At 41.3% G+C, this 16788-nt stretch overlaps 1 protein-coding gene across 1 annotated transcript in view; it reads left to right on the top strand.

Moving 5' to 3' along the window:
* Positions 1-16788, top strand: part of GPBP1L1 (GC-rich promoter binding protein 1 like 1) — a 30182-nt gene that overhangs the window by 439 nt on the left and 12955 nt on the right. Inside the window, exons 2-3 of the mRNA XM_037500708.2 lie at positions 2497-2626; positions 3589-3875. Of these exons, the coding sequence (XP_037356605.1) occupies positions 2497-2626; positions 3589-3875 (417 nt within the window). The remainder of the gene's footprint in view (positions 1-2496; positions 2627-3588; positions 3876-16788) is intronic.

Raw genomic sequence — 16788 nt, 5'->3', positions numbered from 1 at the left:
CGGCCACCGGAGGAGGGTCCTACATGGCGCGCAGACCTCTCCTGCCGCCCGCTGCTCCCCTCAGCAGTGTACTTCGGTCCTTCTGCCTGCTCTGCTCCCTGCTCTGGCTCTGGTGAATTCTCTCACCCTCCCGCGCTTCTGACTGTACCCAGTGCATGTATAAACAAAACGAACGAACAAACAAACAAATAAATAAAAATAAAAACATGCCGCTATAAAAAAAAAAATAATAAAAAAAAAAAAAAAAAGAATATCTGTATTCCAGTGTAGCTGTAGCACATGTTGGAAATAAAACATACCTTCTAACTTACTGTTTAGGACAAAGAGGGAGAAGTAAAAGAAAAATGATTTGGGGGGAAGGAGGAGGAGAGACATTAGTTGGTTGACTACTTGAATTTGTCTTTGGAGCCAGTAATCTTAATGATATCAGGAGAAAATGTATGTCGTATTAGACATAAAGATAAGTGAAACAAAAAAAAAAGATAAGTGAAACATCAGTTCATATAGAATAAAATAGCCTTAGAGTAAACAGAAGAACAGTGTAAATTATTGATAAAGGAAACCTTTGGAAAGTTAGTAAACCTAAAAGCATTCCCCATTTTGCCAATAATAGAAGAGGAGCTAAGTTGATAAGTAGTTTCCCCTAAAATGGTCTACTTATCTATTTTTGAATATGACTTTTGGGAAAGATGTTTTTCATCTGTCCAGACTTTAAGCTGTATTCATTTGTATTACCCTTATGAAATGGACAATATCTCATGCTTGACATAATGTGACCCCAGACTTGGAAGTAGGCAGTAGGCGTGAATGTAGGTGTGTGGGATCTAGGAATGCATTTTAAAATATGGGGATCTTATATCTGTAAAGAATAATTGATTTAGGCCTCCCTGGTGGCAGAAGGGTTAAAGTTACAGTGCTGTCAAGCTGTTGCCAGCCACTGTGGCATGAGTTTGATTCCCAGCCAGGGCACTAACCCACATGGTGCAGCAGACCTCTCCTGTCTTGCCCGCTGCGCCCGTCAGCAGTGTATTTCAGTACATCTGCCTGCTGTGCTCCCTACTCTGTCCTTGGTGAATCCTCTCATCCTCCCCACCTCTGGCCTGTACCCCAGTTCTTCTACGTAAAAATAAATAAAATCCAGGGCCTCCCTGGTGGCGCAAGGGTTAAGACGCAACCTATGAGGCTATCCGCAGCCACTGCAGCACGAGTTCGATTCCTAGCCAGCCAGGGAGCCACCCACATGATGCAGCAGACCTCTCCTGGCTCGCCCTGCTGTTCTCCTCAGCAGTGTACTTTGGTCAATCTGCATGTTCTGTTCCCCACTCTGTCTGGTAAATCTTCTTCCCCCTCCCAATACCTCTGGCCTGTACCCCAGCTCTTGTATGCATAAATAAATCTTTAAAAAAAAAATAGGTCCTCCCTGGTGGCGCAGCAGTTGAATGCTGGGCTGCAAAGCTGCCTGCAGCCTCTGTAGCACTGGTTCGATCCCCAGCAGCAAGCGTCCCACATGGCACACAGACCCCTCCCGTTATGCCCGCTGCTCCCCTCAGCAATGTACTTTGTCAGTCTGCCTGTTCTGTTTCCCGCTCTGGCTCTGGTGAATTCTCTCACCCTCCCGCGCTTCTGACTGTACCCAGTGCTTGTATAAAGAAATAAATAAATCTTAAAAAAAAAAAAAAAAAAGAAATACACTGCTGAGGGGAGCAGCAGGCAAGACAGGAGAGGTCTACTTCACCGCGTGGGATTCTCGCTGGCCAGCTGGGATCGAACTGGCGTTGCAGAGGCTGCGGGACAGCTTCAAAGTGCTGCACTCAACCGCCTGTGCCACCAGGGGAGGCCCTAATTTTGTTTTTTTAAAGCAAACTCCTTGCTTTTCCTTTCCTATTGCAAGATTATTATTTTTAACTGTAAAATTTTGGAGCTTATTCCTTTTTTTTTTTTTTTTTTTTTTTTTTAAAGATTTATTTATTTATACAATAACCGCGGTACAGGCCAGATGCGTGGGAGGGTGAGAGAATTCGCCAGAGACAGAGCAGGGAACAGAAAAGGCAGACTGACAAATGGACTGTTGAGGGGAGCAGCGGCCGAACGAGACGAGAGGTCTGCGGCACCATGTGGGACCCTCGCCGGCCAGCCGGGATGGAACCCACTCTGCAGAGGCTGCAGACAGCTTCACAGTGTGGCATTCAACCGCCTGCGCCACCAGGGGAAGCCCTTGAGCTTATTCTTTATGAATATTGACAGGGGTTTTTCCCCTTCTCTCGTGCTAACAATTAGAGTAGCTGCCTTCTCTTCTGGGACAAATAAAAGAGTTAATGATTGAATATGTGACCTAGAACGTCTCTAACTCAGAACCGTGTAGTACTCTTTTTAGTGCCGGTATGCTCATTATGAGGGTTTCTGGTACCATTATTACTTGTTTTCTAAAAACCTAATGCAAAACCTTAAGTGCGAAAAGACTTACTGTTCACTTTTCTCTTTGCTTTATCATGTTAGTCACCTACAGCCACCTTTGAAAAGCACGGAGAGCACCTACCACGAGGAGATGGTAGATTTGGAGTAAGCCGTCGAAGACATAATTCCTCTGATGGCTTTTTTAACAATGGGCCTCTGCGAACTACAGGAGGTGAGCAATCCCCAGTTCTTATGACTACATTTATTTTTTATTTTTTTAATTTTTAATTTTTTTAAAAGATTATTTATGCATACAAGAACTGGGTACAGGCCAGAGGTGCAGGGGGGTAAGAGGATTCACCAGAGACAGAGTGGGAAACAAAACAGACAGATTGACTGAAGTACACTGCTTGAGGGAGCAGTGGGCAAGTCAAGAGTCTGCTGCGCCATGTTGAGCTCTGGACTGCGAAGCTGCCCGCAGTCTCTGCAGCACTGGTTCAATCCCTGGCCACTGGCGGGGGCCCACATGGCTCGACAGACCTCTCCTGCTGTGCCCACTGCTCCCCTCAGCAGTGTATTTCGTTAGTATGTCTGTTCTGCTCCCTGTTCTGGCTTTGGTGAATTATCTCACCCTCCCGCACTTCTGACTGTACCCAGTGCTTGTATAAATAAATAAATAAATCTTTAAAAAAAAAAAAAAAATCTCATGTTTCTGTGAATCATTTATTCAATTGAAAAATTCATACAGAATTTATCTCAAAAGAAAGATATTTTTTGTGAATTTAGTCTATTATTTAAAATATTCCTGGGCCTCCCTGGTGGCACAAAGGGTTAAGACGCAACCTATAAAGCTATTTGCAGCCACCGCATCATGAGTTTGAAACCCTGGCCGGCCAGGGAGCCACCCACATGGCACAGCAGACCTCTCCTGACTTGCTCGCTGCTCCCCTGAGCGGTGTGTTTCAGTCAGTCCGCCTGTTCAGTTCCCCACTCTGTCTCTGGTGAATCCTCTCACTGCCCCCTAACACCTTTGGCCTGTACCCCAGTTCTTGTATGCATAACTAAATAAATCTTTAAAAATATTTCTGAAGGTCTTATGGCTATACCATAAATCAGATCAGGAAGCATCTTACCCAACTGTTCTTGAATTTCCAGGAAGCATGCAATCTAATATATTGCTTTTCCTTATTCTAGATTCCTGGCACCAACCCTCCCTGTTCCGTCATGATTCTGTGGACTCTGGTGTCTCTAAGGGAGCATATGCTGGAATCACAGGGAACCTGTCTGGTTGGCATGGCTCTTCACGAGGTCATGATGGCATGAGCCAGCGTAGTGGAGGTGGCACAGGGAACCATCGCCACTGGAATGGCAGCTTCCATTCCCGGAAAGGCTGTGCCTTTCAGGAAAAGCCACCTACAGAGATTAGGGAAGAAAAGAAAGAAGACAAGATGGAAAAGTTGCAGTTTGAAGAAGAAGACTTTGTAAGTATGAAGGTTTATATGTGTAGTTAAAACCTTAAGAGTTTGTCTTAACAAAGTCTTAAATATGAGACTTTGTTAGCAATGAGAACATATTAGAAAATACTAAAAAGGAGTCCCTTGACCTTGTTTTTACTGATTTTAGAAGGAAGGAGTTGATTAGTATAAAGATGATGACAAAAATTCTGTGTGACTGAGATAAGTTATAAACATACAATTAGGAGCTTTTTACCTGTCAAAAGAAGTCTATATTCAGTAAAACTTGATATTGTTATATGTTGAATTACATGCATTTTCGCCTCTAAACCAACAGAAGAGCTTTTAATCTACTTTTTTAAAGTTTAATATATTTTAATCAAATATATACAAATTATATGGTTTTTAACATGTAATCAATATCTTTAAATTACTGAGATGTTATTTTTTGTACTTTGTTGTCAAAATCTTTTGTGTATTCTATATTTGAATGTCACATTGCAAAAAAGACTGCATATTCTAAATGCTCAACAGCCAGATGTGCTGCCATATTGAATGGTGTAGTTTTAGTTACTTTTAAGTAGCACATTAATGGCCTTTACTTCTGTGGTGGCCATTTTAATGTTAAAAAGCCAGAGTCAAATTTAGTCATTAGTCCCCCTCTTCTAAGTCTAAAATGTCTGGGATCCTTGTTTTGATGTTAATTGTTAAATGGATTCCACCCCAAGCACTAGATATCTGGTAGTCCAGAAATTCCTACAACACTAATTTAGAACTGTTATCACTTATTTAATAAACTTATTAAAACAAAAAACCAAGAAAGACCAGTAGACCAGTAGGAAAGATTAAGAAACAAATCTCTATTTCTCATCACACTGTGAGATCTTGGTAAAATCCTCATTAAATCAGCAGCAAGAACAAAAGGTTTAATTGTAGTCTTCCAAAGTGACTTTTCTTTTTGTACATTTATTTCACATAATAATTGAACCTTCCATAACTATAATTTATATCTCACATGAATCTAATTTATTTAAAGTATATCTTAACTATATGAGTACAGCCAGTTGAGCATATAGAAAATAAGTTTATTGGGCCTCCCCGGTGGTGCAGCGGTTGAGTGCTGGGTTGCGAAGCTGCCCGCAGCCTCTGCAGGGCCGGGTCTATCCCCGGCTGCTCCCCGGCCACCGGAGGAGGGTCCCACATGGCGCGCAGACCTCTCCTGCCGCCCGCTGCTCCCCTCAGCAGTGTACTTCGGTCCTTCTGCCTGCTCTGCTCCCTGCTCTGGCTCTGGTGAATTCTCTCACCCTCCCTCGCTTCTGACTGTACCCAGTGCTTGTATAAATAAATAAATAAATCTTAAAAAAAAAAAATTGCCCTGACTAATATAAAAGAAATGTTTAAAAAAAAAGAAAATAAGTTTATTTTAGCTTCTAGTAGTTATGCTTTCTTATGTGCTTTAGTAAAAGAGATGGTAACAAAGTAGTTCTGTGGAATAAAGTAGAAGTTATTTAGACTCTGCTTTATTCTAGATACTATATTACTGATTGGTATAGTTTAATAAACATAAATCCATTATAAAATGAATTGACAGTGGAAAAGAAAATGGTATGGTAGTGTTTTCTTCATGTGATAAATGGTTTAAAAGGAAGCTTGCTGTCAAATGGGTCAGTAAGGACAATATTATTTTGTATTTGTGGTCTTAGGAAATATTCTAAGTGTACATAGAAATATGGAGAAAAATGGTCAGGTATGCATAGCACATAGTTTCATGAAATACTGGCTTTTTTCCAAATATGTTCTAGGTCATTCTTTTACAAAAGAGTCAAGATATTAGCGAGACAGTTAACGATTCCCTAATCCTCTTCTTCTCACTTTTCCCTAGAAATAATCATTATCTTGATTTCAGTGTTTTAGGCTCTTTGTGCTTGTTTTTAATAAACTTTGTGTATGTATTCATAAACCATCCATAATAGCATTTTATCCTTTTTTTTTAAGATTTGTTTATGTATACAAGAGCTGGATTTCAGGCCAAGGGTGTGGGGGTGAGAGGATTCACCAGAGACAGAGTGGGGAGCAGAACAGGCAGATCTACTGAAATATTGCTGAGGGGAGCAGCAGACAAGACAGGAGAGGTCTGCTGCTCCACATGGGTCACCTCCCTGGCTGGGCATCAAACTCGTGCTGCAGTGGCTGTGGATAGCTTCATAGTGCTGCAACTTAACCCCTTGTGCCACTAGGGAGGACCCCATTTTGTTCTTTACATGAATAGTATTATAGTTCTCTTTTATTTGCTTAGAAATTAAGATTTGTGGGTCTCCCTGGTGGGGCAGGTGGTTGAGTGCAGCACTGTGAAGCTGTCCAAAGCCTCCGGTCGTGGAGATATCCACATGGCACAGCAGACCTCTCCTGCTCCCTGCTCTGTCTGTGGTGAATCCTCTCACCCTCCTGCATGTCTGGCCTGTACCCCAGTTCGTGTATGCATGAATAAATAAAATCTTTTTTTTAAAAATTGAGATTTGTGTGTGTTGATCCATATGACTCTAGATCAGTAGTTCTCAACTAGAAGGAAGTTTGCTCTAGTCCCCCCTGGCACGTTTAGCAGTATCTAGAGACTTGATTGTCACAGCTTGGGATAATGATATTGACATCTAGTATGTGGGGCTCAGGAATATTGCTAAACATACTGCAGTGTACAGGACAACTGCTAAACATACTGCAGTGTACAGGATAACCATTCCAAAATGTCAGTAGTACAATGGTTGAGCAACCCTTCTCTGAATTTTTTTCACTACTGTGTAGTAGATAATCTGTTGTGTAAATATCATAGGTTTGTTTATTTTTCTGTTGGCAGACATTTGGGTTGTAAAAGACCTTATTTGGGAGGGTAAATTGAAAGCGTTAAAACTAAGGTATTATAGGGCCTCCCTGGTGGCACAGTGGTTGAGTGCTGGGTTGCGAAGCTGCCCGCAGCCTCTGCAGTGCCGGTTCGATCTCTGACTGCTGCCTGGCCACCAGAGGAGGGTCCCACATGGCGTGCAGACCTCTCCTGCCACCCGGTGCTCCCCTCAGCAGTGTACTTCGGTCCTTCTGCCTGCTCTGCTCCCCGCTCTGGCTCTGGTGAATTCTCTCACCCTCCCACACTTCTGACTGTACCCAGTGCTTGTATAAATAAATAAATCTTAAAAAAAAAATTAAAAAATAGGAAATTATAACTAGAAAAGGAAAAATAAAAAATAAGATTTCTATCCCAAGCAGATTGATGAGTAATGGTAATTAATTTGAAAAGGGAGAGCAAAAGGAGCTGAGTTGCAGAGAGAAGATAAATTCCTGGTATCAGAGATGTGCATGTGGAGATAGAGATAATTGAAACTTGTGAATGAATAGAATACCCAAGGAAGATAATATAAGCAGAAGGGAGACCTAAAATAGAACCTGTAGAATAGCAGAAAAGGGGAATAAGAAGTAATTAGTTAGAGAAAAAAGGGGTATTTCAAGAAAGTAGTCTTTTTTTAAAAAAAGATTTATTTATGCATACATAAGCTGGGGTACAGGCTAGAGGTATGGGAGTGGGGTGAGAGGAGTCACCAGAGACGGAATGGGGAGCAGAACAGGCAGGCTGACTGAAATACACTGTGAGGGGAGTAGTGGGCGAGTGAGGATAGGTCTGTTGCGCCATGTGGGTAGCTCCCTGTTGGGGATCGAACTTGTGCCGCAGTGATTGCAGACAGCTTCATATATTGCGTCTTAACCCCTTGCACCACCAGGGAGGCCCCCCATGTACATTTTATAATTAGTTTTTTGTTTTAAAAGAGTGTTAGTTTAATATAACTAAGTCTTATTTTGCTACCCTGGAAAAATTAAACTAAATAATCTAAATATTTCCTGTGTTAGATGGTTACTAGATGGTCTTGTAACATTGTAATAAAGAGTAAAGATAACAAGTGTTGCACCTCCCCGGTGGCACAGCGGTTGAGCGTTGGGTTGCAAAGCTGCCCGCAGCCTCTGCGTCGCCAGTTTGATCCCGGGCTGCTCCCGTGCCACCGGAGGAGAGTCCCACATGGATCGCAGACCTCTCCTGCCGCCCGCTGCTCCCCTCAGCAGTGTACTTCGGTCCTTCTGCCTGCTCTGCTCCTCGCTCTGGCTCTGGTGAATTCTCTCACCGTCCCGCGCTTCTGACTCTACCCAGTGCATGTATAAACAAAACAAACAAATAATAAATAAATAAATAAATAAATAAAAACAAAAAAAAACTTAAAAAAAAAAAGATAACAGGTGTTGAGTGTTGCATGTCAAACACACATATTAGCTCTTGACCTTGCCATATAGGTTTTGGGGGGTGGGGGTTGAGAGCTTTGAATTTGGCAGTTTGAAGTGACCTTTCAAATGTCATTTTCAAAAATGTTGAATTTAGTTGTACGGATTATAGAATGAAGTGGTTATGGGTGGTACTTTCCTTCTTGGAAGTAAAAGGAGACAGTTATAAGGGTAAAGTTTTCTAGGATTGAAGGATTTGAAGTATTTGAAAACTATAAAGTAAGAAATTTGAGAAGTTAGTTTGAGAGAAAGGCAACTCTAGATAGTTGTTTAGTATCTTCAAATTCTCCAATAAAAGCGGAACTTTAAATGTCAGCAATATCAGGATATTACTGGAGATCCTTGCACGTATAGTAAGACAAGGAAAAGGAAAGGCATGCAAATTAAAAGTAGAAATAAGGGGCCTCCCCGGTGGCACAGTGGTTGAGCGCTGGGTTGCGAAGCTGCCTGCAGCCTCTGCTGCGCCGGTTCGATTCCCAGCTGCACCCCGGCCACCGGAAGAGGGTCCCACATGGCGCGCAGACCTCTCCTGCCGCCCGCTGCTCCCCTCAGCACTGTACCTTGGTCCTTCTGTCTGCTCTGCTCCCCGCTCTGGCTCTGGTGAATTCTCTCGCCCTCCCACTCTTCTGACTGTACCCCAGTGCTTGTATAAATAAATTAAATAAATAAATCTTTAAAAAAATAAATAAAAGTAGAAATAAGCTTTCTATTTGCAGATAACATGATCCTTTTACATAGGAAATCCAAAAGACTAAAGAATTACAAGATTTCAGATACAAGGTAAAATAAGAAAAAATCAATTGTATTTTTAAATTAACAATAAGCCATTGGGAAACAAAATTTTATAAAATGCCTTTTGTAAAGTCAAAAGTACTTTAAAATTGCATAGTAATAAATTTAACAAAGCATACAAAAGACATCTTTACTGAACCACAAAATATTACCATGGGAAATTAAAGATTAAATTAAAAGGAGAGTGGTTTGATAGAAGGCTTTGATTTGAAAGACTTCGCAAGGTTAGTTAGATTCTGTACAATGCTGTCTTATGGTAATTGACAAAGTTATGTTCAAATGTATATTGAAATGCAAAAGACTTATCAATAGACTATCTGAAGCAATCTTAAAAAAGAACAGAGTTGGAAGATTTATACTACCTTACTAAAATACTTAATGTAAAACTATAATAATCAAAATAATAAGGATAAACCAATATTGAGCAGAATGGACAGCCCAGAAATATACCTTCATCTATATGGCCGTTCGATTTTCAGCAAAGGTACAAAAGCAGACCAGTAGGGAAAAAATGTGTTTTTAACAAATGTGTTTTAGCAAAGTAGTTGGTGAAACAACTACTTACATGTAATTATGTATGTTATGTTACATATAGTTATATTACATGGATATGTGTGTTGTTATATATATATATGTACATAGACACATGTATGTATATACACAAAAACTTTACCCCTACCTAACAGCACACAAATTTGAACTGGATTATAGACCTAACATATGACCTAAAACTATAAAGATTGGAGAAGAAAACTTAAAATATCTTTCTGGTTTAGGGAATAGTCAGAAAAAGATGTCTTGACACAGGAAGCAGTTACCATAAAGGAAAACACTGATAAATTAGACATCTCAAAATTTAAAATGTCTATTTAACTCTCAGACTCAGAAAATATTTGCAAAATACAGATTTGAAAGGGGACATGTATTTATAATATGAATGACTTACAACTCAGTAATAAAAAGGCAACTCAAAAATGAGCTAATTTGAGCAGGCATTTCACAAGGGAAGAAATACAAATCACTATGCACAGAAAAAAATTATCAGTTTCATTAGTTATATGACAAATGTGTCACATTAAGACCCCTATTAGGTACTGTTATAAACTCACCATAATGGCTAACATTGAAGTCTGAAAACACTATTTGGTGATAATTTAGAGCCCTTGGGACTCTCAATATATTGTTAGTGGCAGGTTGAAGTAATGCAACTACTTTGGGGAAAGGTCTGGAAGTTGGTTTTTTTTGTTTGTTTGTTTTTTAAGATTATTTATGCATATAAGAGCAGGGGTACAGGCCAGAGGTGTAGGGGGTGAAAGGATTCACCAGAGACAGTGGGGAACAGAACAGGCAGACTGACCGAAGTACTGCTTAGGGGAACAGCAGGCGAGTCAGGAGAGGTCTGCTGCACCATGTGGGTTGCTCCCTGAACAGCTGGGGGTCGAACTCATGCTGCAGAGGCTGCAGATTGCTTCATAGTGCGGTGTTTAACCCCATGCGTCACCAGGGAGGCCCTGGAAGTTTCTTATAAAACTAAATATAAATCTATCTTGTGACCCAGGACTTACACTTCTAGGCCTTAACTCAAGATAAATGAAAGTATTGAATATATGTGTGTTTATTATAATTTTATTAATAATACTCTGAAACTGGAAATAATTTAAATGTCTACCAACACAAAAAATAGAAAATGTGTGATCTACTCATGTAATAGCCTACTTAGTAATAAAGAAATGGCTGATCTAACAATATGACTACCAGTGAAGCCTTATATAAAAAGGTACATACACTGTTTGATTTCATTTATATGACATTCTAAAACAGGCAAATAGGGCCTCCCCAGTGGTACAGTGGGTTGGGTGTTGCACTGTAAAGCTGTCTGCAGCCTCTGCAGCGCAGGTTCGATTGCTTGCCGGCCAGGGAGAAACCCACACAGTGTGGCAGACCTCTCCTGCCTCGCCCGCTGCTTCCCTCAGCAGTGTCTTTGATCCATCTGCCTGTTCTGCTCCCCGCTCTCTCTGGTGAATTCTCTCACCATCTCGTGCCTCTGACCTGTACCTCAGTTCCTGCATAAATAAATAAATTTTTAACAAAATAAAACAGGCAAATACTCTGTGATAAGAAATAATATTAGAGATTAGAGCTGTAGTTGCCTGTGTTGTGTTGAGAATTGACTGGAAAAGGGGATGAGGGAAGTTTTTGTTTGTAAGTATTTTTTATCCTTGTAGAGGTTGGGGACATGTAAGGATATTTCAAAACACATGGGATGGTATAATTAGTATTTGTGTATCTCATTGTATGTAAATTGTATTTTAAAAAGGTGAAGCCTATACACCCAAAACATACAATGGTGTAAATTGTCACCAAACCTGGGACAGGTAGAAATTAAAAGCTTCCTCATGATGCCACAGGAGGCATACTGTTGGATCAGCCATTTCTTTATTACTAAGAATTCCTTTCATGTATTCATTTCAAAAATGCATAGCCTGTTTCTACAAAAGAACCTGCCTTTTTTCATAAAATGTTAGAGATATGGGGGAAAAAAATTAAAGAAGACAACAAAGATTGGACAACTAAAAGCAACATGTGAACCTAGGTTGGGTACTGGATGAGGGAAAAACAGGGTTTTAGACTTTGTTTTGCTATAAAAGACATCATCATTACAGTTAAGTCTGAAACTATTTCAAAATAATAAGAAATAAAACAAAGTAACTGGGGTTGAAGAACTAAAAAATCCTTGGACGTCACCTAAAATAAAAAGTGAGGTAACTCCAGGGGCCTCCCTGGTGGCTCAAGGGGTTGAGATGCAGCCTATAGAGCTGTCCACAGCCACTGCAGTACAAGTTTGAGCCCCGGCTGTCCAGGGAGCAACCCACATGGCACGGCAGACCTCTGTGTATTTCAGTCTGCCTGTTATGTTACCCTCTCTGTCTCAGGTGAAACCTCTCAACCCCCACACCTCTGGCCTGTACCCCAGTTCTTGTATGCATAAATAAATAAATTTTTTTTTTTTAAAAAAAGTGAGGTAACTCCAAAATATAAACACGTAGTGATGGATCATCAAGAACTCTAAGACCTTGATAGTATTTGTGCAAAAGAACTTGAAGTAAATGACACATGACAGCCCCAAGATTCCTCAAAGAGCAAGCTGTTGTTACACAAAACAGAGGGTACAACTCAGAATATCAATTAGAAATTAGGTGTATTTTGGGGCCTCCCTGGTAGTGCAATGGGTTAAGACACAACCTGTGAAGCTGTCCACAGCCTCTGCGGCACAAGTTTGATCCTTGGCCAGCCAGGGAGCAACCCACATGGCATAGCAGACCTCTCCTGACTTGCCTGCTGCTCCCCTCAGCAGTGTACTTCAGTCAGTCTGCCTGTTCTGTTTCCCGCTCTGTCTCTGGTGAATCCTCTTTTTTTTTTTTTATTGTGGGACCCTCGCCAGTGGCCGGGGATCAAACTGGTGCTGCAGAGGCTGCACAACCCAGCATTCAACCGCTGTGCCACCAGGGGAGGCCCTCTACTGAATCCTCTTAACCCCCCACACCTCTGGCCTGTACCCCAGCTCTTGTATGCATAAATAAATAAATCTTAAAAAAAAAAGAAATTAGGTGTGTTTTTCCCTATTCCTAAAACTTATAAAGACAGAGGTTCTGAAGGGTCCAATAGAACCAATTAGGAGAGAAAGCACAGTAATTTGAACCAGGAAAATTAATATATAGAATTAACTATAACAGGATTGGAGAAATGAGTGATTGACTAATAGGTGAAGAGAAAATTAAAGATTATAAAAGTTGTAGAAATAAGCAGCAGCCAGTAACCTTAGGTCTAAGGTTAGAGCATCCATAGAAGAACTGCCCATTCTCCCATCTCAACCCCAGAATTAAAATCTAGACCGTAATGAAAAGGGTTCTGTGAATGGCAGAGCAATTGGCCAGGAAACCTGCTATAATCTGTCCAGTAGAATATCTGATAAAGCTGTTCACCTGGTATCCAGATGTCACTGTGCTATAAAACCTCTGAAGTTAGAGCTCACTTGTACTTTAGAATCTCTCTGCCGGAACTGGTACTGCAACAGTCTGCTGAATAAGCACTCTGGAACAAGAAGCAAAAGTCTAATGCCTGAGGAGGCAATAAATGGATAACCACAGCAGTGTTCTATAGTTGTTCCTACTAACCAGCCAATATTCCCTTCCAGAACAAAGCTCTCCTCACAGATGACAGAACTATTTGAAATAGAATCTACATTGAACTACAGAGACACTAGAGAAAAGGGAAAAAGAGGGTTCACATTTCAGTGGGGGGGGGTGGGGTGAATGGAGCCAGGCAGGACATCAAAGAAAGTAAGCCCCATGTTTTTTAACACTATGGAGACAACAGGAGATATAAAACATGATGTCAGAAAATTATTCGCAATAATTAATCACATAAAAATAAAGGACCCAAGAGATAAGGAGCAGCGTAACATCCCTACAGACAAATATAAAGTGTATCTATAATATATCCTCAAGACAGAATAAAACCATAACCTATTATTTTAAAATTTCAGAGATATTAATAAGAGCAACATAATAGGGATTCTTCCCCTCCAACAAAAAGAAAACCAAAACAAGAACAGCTTTAATGATAATGTATGGCAAAAATAATTTAATGAAGATACAAATTGAAAGGATAGCCAAAGCAGCCGACACCTAGATATTTTGTGAAATACTAGACTTAGGTGAAAAAGAAGAAAAAATTCTTTGGGTACCCTGACATAAAGACCAAGTGATTATTAAGAAATTCAGATACTAACTTTGACAACAAAGGTTTATAACAGAAGTCAATAAAGTGACAGAGTACTCAAGAGAAAGAAAAATGTAGGCTCAGGACTTTGTACTTTGTAAAACTTACTCCCACTTATAAAGGTCACAGGCCTATATCAATGTGTGTAAGAACTCAGAATATTTTTTCAAAGACTTTCTCTGAGCAAAGTACTAGACAGCAAGCTTCAGATAACCAAACTAACTGGAAAAATAAAAACAGTGGTATTAAACATTGAAGATATGGTTAATTATAGAGCTAAGATTCTATGAGAGTTAAAAGAGTGTAGCACGTGAGATCTTAGGGCTCTTGACAGTCTAAATACTGCATTTTTAAAAAAAGATCTATACAAGAACTGGGGTACAGGCCAGAGGCACGGGAGGGTGAGAATTCATCAGAGAGAGAGCTGGGAGCAGAATAAGCAGATGGACCGAAAACACTGCTGAGGGGAGCAGCGGGCAGGACAGGAGAGGTCTGCCATGCTATGTGGGTATCTCCCCGGCCGACTGGGAATCGAACCCACGCTACAGAGGCTGCAGACACCTTCATAGTGCTGCATTCACCTGCTGCGCCACCAGGGAGGCCCTGTACCCTAGTTCTTGTATGCACCAAAGACAGAGTGGGGAACAACGGAACACGCAGACTGACTGAAATACACTGCTGAGGCCATAAGCATTAATGTCTGCCAACATCGCAAAAAGAAGTAACCACCAAATGTTAGGTGTCTCCTAATAGAGGAACCCCAAACCACCAAGAAATTACCTTGCCAGAATAAAAAAAGGTGGGGAGGGTTTATAACCTCTGGAATCAGCTACGAGTTTGTGGGAAATAGAGAGATCACAAGATTTTTAAATAACTTAAAGATTAAGAAAGTTCAGAGATGATTTTTGGAGACAAAGTAAACTAATTTTGAGGTACACATTTTGGTGGTTAAAGAAAAGCAGAGATGATCACCACATCAGGATACTGGTTATTTTTATTTATTTTTTAAAGATTTATTTATTTAGGTGCGGCAGGCCTCTCCTGTCGCACCCGCTGCTCCCCTCAGCAGTGTATTTCTGTCATCTGCCTGTTCTGCTGCCTTCTCTGACTGGTGAATCCTCTCACCCTCCCATGCCTCTGGCCTGTACCCCAGCTCTTGTATAAAAATAAATCTTGGGCCTCCCCTGGTGGTACAGCTGTTGAGTGCTGGGCTGCGAGGCTGCCCACAGCCTCTGCAGCGCCGGTTCGTTCCCCGGCCACCAGGCGAGGGTCCCAAATGGCGCGCAGACCTCTCCTGCCGCCCGCTGCTCCCCTCAGCAGTGTACTTAGTCACTCTGCCTGCTCTGCTCCCTGCTCTCTCTCTGGTGAATTCTCTCACCCACCCGCGCTTCTGACTGTACCCAGTGCTTGTATAAATAAATAAGTAAATATTAAAAAAAGAAAAAGATTTATTAAAATAAAAATAAATAAATAAAAATAAATCTTAAGGGCCTCCCCCTAGTGGTACAGGCGGTTGAGCGCCGCACTGTGAAGCCTCTGCAGCACCAACTTTGATCCCAGCTGGCCGGCGAGGGTCCTGCATGGCTCAGCAGACCTCTCCTGTCTCACCCGCTGCTCCCCTCAGCAGTGTGTTTCATCAGTCTGCCTGTTCTGTTCCCCCTCTGTCTCTGGTGAATCCTCCCTCCCATGCATCTGGCCTGTACCCTGGTTCTTGTATAAATAAATAAATAAATAAAATCTTTAAGAAAATAAAAATAAATCTTAAAAAAAAGATTTATTGGGCCTCCCGGATGGCGCAGCGGTTGAGCGCTGGGTTGCGAAGCTGCCCGCGGCCTCTGCGGCGCCGGTTCGATTCCCGGCTGCTCCCCGGCCACCGAGGAGGGTCCCACATGGTGCGCAGACCTCTCCTGCCACCCGCTGCTCCCCTCAGCAGTGTACTTCGGTCCTTCTGCCTGCTCTGCTCCCCGCTCTGGCTCTGGTGAATCCTCTCACCCTCTCGCGCTTCTGACTGTACCCCGTGCTTGTATAAATAAATAAATAAATAAATCTTTAAAAAAAAAAAAAGATTTATTTGTGCAAGAACCAGGGTATAGGTCAGATGTGCAGGGGGGTGAGAGAATTCACCAAAGACAGTGGGGAACAACAGAACAGGCAGACTGACTGAAATACGCTGCTGAGGGGAGCAGTGGGCCAGTGAGGATAGGTCTGCTGCGCCATGTGGGTATTTCCATGGCTGGCGGGAATCAAACCAGCACTGCAGAGGCTGCGGACAGCTTCACAGCACTGTGCTCAACTGCCTGCGCCACCAGGGAGGCCCCACTGGTGATTTTCAGAGGGGAGGAATTTTTTTTTTTAAATGAAGTTTATGTTTCTGGTTTGTCCACTGATTTTCTGTTTAGCTAAGTGGTGATTGCAAGAACTTTTACCCATTTGTTTTATGTACTTTCCTGTATCTGTGTTAAAGTTTCTAAAAATCAGTGGAGAGAGACTGCAGCTATCCCACAGGTAGGGTAGTATATCTGAAAGCCCTAGGTGGAATAAGAACCCAGGCCTATTAAACAAGAAAGCAACCAGAGCTGCTGCTGATACTAGTCCATCCTCAGGAGTGTATTTATCTGCCATTCATATTCTGTCACTGGTTTGTACATCTGTATAGTGAGTTGGTAGTTCAGTTTGTATCTACTTATTTTATACTATTGGTTCTACCCTGACAGTTTGAATATAGTGCCTTCTGTGACTCCACATCTGAAAATTTAATTCAGAAACTTCTGTAGTGGAGCTTGGGTATCTTTTTATTTAATGTTACAGAGGCAATTGTGCCAAAAAGCCATTTTTCCTACTTAACAGATTATAAAATTTGGACTAGGACACCAGTGTTACCCTCATAGCCCCAAACAATTAATTAGTAGGTACAATTAATTGCTATTTAAATTTCTCCATTCTTTCCTTCATCTCTTTTTATACTCTTGTTGTCTTTATTACTCTCCTGAAGTATTGAATTGGTCTTTTAATGTTCTTAGTTGATATTTAAACTCCTTTATGTACCGCTACC

Source organism: Talpa occidentalis, unplaced genomic scaffold (genome assembly GCF_014898055.3).
Source record: "Talpa occidentalis isolate TD23 unplaced genomic scaffold, MPIMG_talOcc4v2.1 talOcc4.9, whole genome shotgun sequence".
NCBI lineage: Eukaryota > Metazoa > Chordata > Mammalia > Eulipotyphla > Talpidae > Talpa > Talpa occidentalis.
Note: the sequence above shows the minus strand (reverse complement) of the source record. Positions and strands in the feature narration are given on the sequence as shown.